Genomic DNA, 3,172 nt, shown 5'->3' with positions numbered 1-3,172 from the left:
GAAGCAATTTATTAAAGCTCAATTTAAATACAGGGATGATGCAACTTAAAATCCAGATGACCTTTCATAAACCTAAGCAGCTCGGATACATCAACATTTCTGGCTATATGTTGTTGGCAAATAAATGTTTTAAACACTTGGCACACAGTTTAAGTTAATCCATAAACAGAATTTTAGAAGCATTTAAAGTAACTGCACATAAGACCCATGACCTTAACACATGATAAATATTGTTGGCGTGGAAGGGTCATTTTAAAGAATAACAAATAAATAGCATGTCTTGTTTATACATCATTGCAAAGTGGAAAGAAACAAGGTGCACATAAATATTTCTTTTAAAAATGCGATACTTTCAGCGACACGGAGTAGGGGTTTTGATCGGTTATTTTTTGTCTTTTTTTAACTCTCTCGATTTTTTAAATCACTCTCACCAAACTTTGCGCATTTTCACAGGATCAAAGTTTAGAGACGATAAAAAATACAAAGTCTTCCATAGCAATGGTCCAGTCTCTTTGTTTCTGCGAGTCACTTAAATAATAAGTTTACATTTCAAGTTTGTTTGTTTCCTGGCTCAGAATAATAATAATAATAATAATACTGCTAATAATTAATAAAAAAAAAATCTATGTTCAAGTGCCCTCTCTGATTTGTCCCCGGCGATAGCCCCGGCTCCCAGCCCGGCCTGCTATTTCCCGGCCTCTCCTTTGTCCGGACGCGCAGCGAGCCCCCCCGGCGCCCCCCGGGCCGGGCCTTCCTTCCTCCCCGCGGCACCCCCGGCCCCGCGCCCCCTCCCCGCCGCCGCACGCACGCTGGCTCCCGTCGCGGTCCCGTCTCGGCGGCACCCGAGGAGAAGAGCGCGGCGAGGCGAGGCGAGTCCGGGCAGAGGGTGGCGGGGGCCGGGCAGCGGTCAGTCCCTCCGCCGTCTCCGCGCCCCCCGGCCCGGGACCGCACCGCCGGCTGTCGCCGCTCCCCGGGGCCGCGGCGGCGGCGGGGGGCGGCCACGGCGGCGGCGCTTAAGGCTTCTCCGTGCACTGTTTGCAGAGGCTGGAGGAGACGCTGTTGAAGATGGCACATTTCTCCGGGCAGGAGGTGGCGGGGGGCAGCCCGGCGCTGAAGGGGTAACCGGCCGCCTGCTCGTAGGCGCCGAGGGCGGGGTGCAGCGCCGCCGCCGCCGCCGCCGCCGCCGCGGCGGAGCTGGGCAGGGAGGCGGCCGAGATGGCCTGGCCCTGGTTGAGATAAGCCACCAAGCGCCGCATCTCCTCCAGGGCCTGCGCCTGCATCAGGATGTAGTTCTTGGCCAGGAGGAGCGTGGCGATCTTGGAGAGCTTCCGCACCGAGGGACTGTGCGCGTAGGGGATGACCGCCCGCAGCTCGTCCAGCGCGTCGTTCAGGTCGTGCATCCGCCGCCGCTCCCGCGCGTTGATGTTGAGCCGCAGCGCCTTCTGCTCCTTGGACTTCTTGCTGCCGCCGTGCCCGTGGCTGTTGGAGCAGCTGCCCTCGGCCGCCTTCAGCCCCCCGCCCCCCCCTCCGCCGCCGCCCGCTGCCGGCGAGGCGACGCGCGGGTCCCCCCCGGCGCCGCGCAGCACCAGCTCGCAGCGGCCGTCGCTGTCGTCGTCGGGGCTCTGCTCGCCGCCGCTGCTCTCGGCCACCGAGCTGCGGCTGGCGCTCTCGCCGTACTTGACGCAGACGGAGCCCGGCGGCAGCGCCAGCGGGTCGCCGCCGACTCCGGGCTGCAGCAGCGCCTCGGGCTCCGACGCCTCGTAGCAGGCGAGCGGCGAGGGCTGGCGGTCGCGGGGGTGGGAAAGGTCGAGCCCCGGGGGCGAGCGGAAGGCGGACTCCATGCGCTTGGCCGAGGCGGCGAGGCTCTTGTGGAAGAGGTCCTCTTCTGCGGGCAGCCCCAGCGCCCGCTCCATCGGCGCCCCGCTCGCCTCCGCCTCCTCCGCCCCCCTCAGTTCCCGGCCCGCTCCTCCAAGGCTCCGCGCCGCGGCGGGCGGCTCCCCGGCGTCCCGCTGGCAGAAATCGTTTCCCGGCTCCCGCCGGAGCTGCGCCGTGCCCGGCGCCGCGGCTGCCCCTTCTCTGGCTCCGGCGGCGGCTCGGACTGCGGCTCCGGCTGTGGCTCCGGCTGCGGCTCCGGCTCGGGCGGCGGCTCCGGCTTGGGCTGCAGCTCCGGCAGCGGCTGTGGCTCGGGCTCGGGCTGTGGCTGTGGCTCCGGCTGCGGCTCCGGCTCGCCCTCAGCAGGCGCCGCGCTGGGGCATTGTGCGCTGCCAGCGGAGCCGCTTCCACCGTTTATCTTGCTTGGATTCACCTTCAAGAGATTTCCGGACCCATCAACCAGCAGCCGCCGCAGACGGGGGAGTCTTTTACATCATTATCTCTGAGAGTAGGTTATTATGAAGAAGACTCGCCTGTTGGGACAGAGCTTTCTACCCAATCAGGTTAACGTTTTAATTAATAGGATTAAAACGGTAACAAACAATCCCAGGCGCTATCTGGCCCTGAGTCTGAATAGTTTCTTTTCCCAGGTCTGAAGACAGGCAGCAGCTAGAGCTTTATAAGAGGCGCCTGCTCCATTATTCTCCCTGCCATCTGTATACACAGCTTAACGCATATGTTTGCAAGACGTTGTGTCCTGTTAGTAACCCAACAACTGCCTTTAGCTTGACATGTGTGGCGACTTTCACTCATCAATGAGCACACTAAAAGCCCTACTTAGATCGAAGGATGTTCTTTGCCTCCTTCAGCAAATTACAGCCCTGCACTGCAGAAAAGCCCACTTCAACACTTCTCCTTCCGAGTGCTGCCAGCAGACTTCTGCTAACTTAGCCGTGGAGTCGGGAGTGACACCCTCTCCCCCCTGCCCACCCACCCCCTGCATTTACATTAACTTATAGCTCCCTCCCACCCCCACCCGTCTTCCCGAAAAGCATCGCTTGGGAAAGAAAAACATTAAATTAAAAACCCCCGGAGCAACCCCAGCCGTCGTGCCCACTCCTGCCCACCGCTAAAGTCCACCTCGCTTCCTTGGGAGGCGGGTGGTCCCCAGTCCTCCCTCTCCCCACCCTACCGCCCCCCCCCCAAACAAACGGAGACCAAACTACGGGGAGGTTCCCCTCCTCCTTCCCTTATCCCTTTTCAAGCAGCAGATTGCTGCTTGCGAGTGATTATCCCCCGT

The 3,172-nt window shown here is 60.4% G+C and overlaps 1 protein-coding gene across 1 annotated transcript; it reads right to left on the bottom strand.

Annotated features, from left to right (window-relative positions):
• Positions 1-1,013: 1,013 nt before the first annotated feature.
• Positions 1,014-2,373, bottom strand: BHLHE22 (basic helix-loop-helix family member e22). Its single transcript, XM_041412933.1, has one exon. It carries the CDS (start codon positions 1,911-1,913, stop codon positions 1,014-1,016), a length of 900 nt encoding a protein of 299 aa, XP_041268867.1. The 5' UTR covers positions 1,914-2,373.
• Between the last annotated feature and the right edge of the window lie 799 nt (positions 2,374-3,172).

This window comes from Onychostruthus taczanowskii, unplaced genomic scaffold (assembly GCF_017590055.1).
Source record: "Onychostruthus taczanowskii isolate IOZ18803 unplaced genomic scaffold, ASM1759005v1 scaffold4, whole genome shotgun sequence".
NCBI lineage: Eukaryota > Metazoa > Chordata > Aves > Passeriformes > Passeridae > Onychostruthus > Onychostruthus taczanowskii.
Note: the sequence above shows the minus strand (reverse complement) of the source record. Positions and strands in the feature narration are given on the sequence as shown.

Bases quoted from the DNA above. Each gene is read 5' to 3' on its own strand.
- BHLHE22 (XM_041412933.1), bottom strand. From the start codon at position 1,913: ATGGAGCGGGCGCTGGGGCTGCCCGCAGAAGAGGACCTCTTCCACAAG.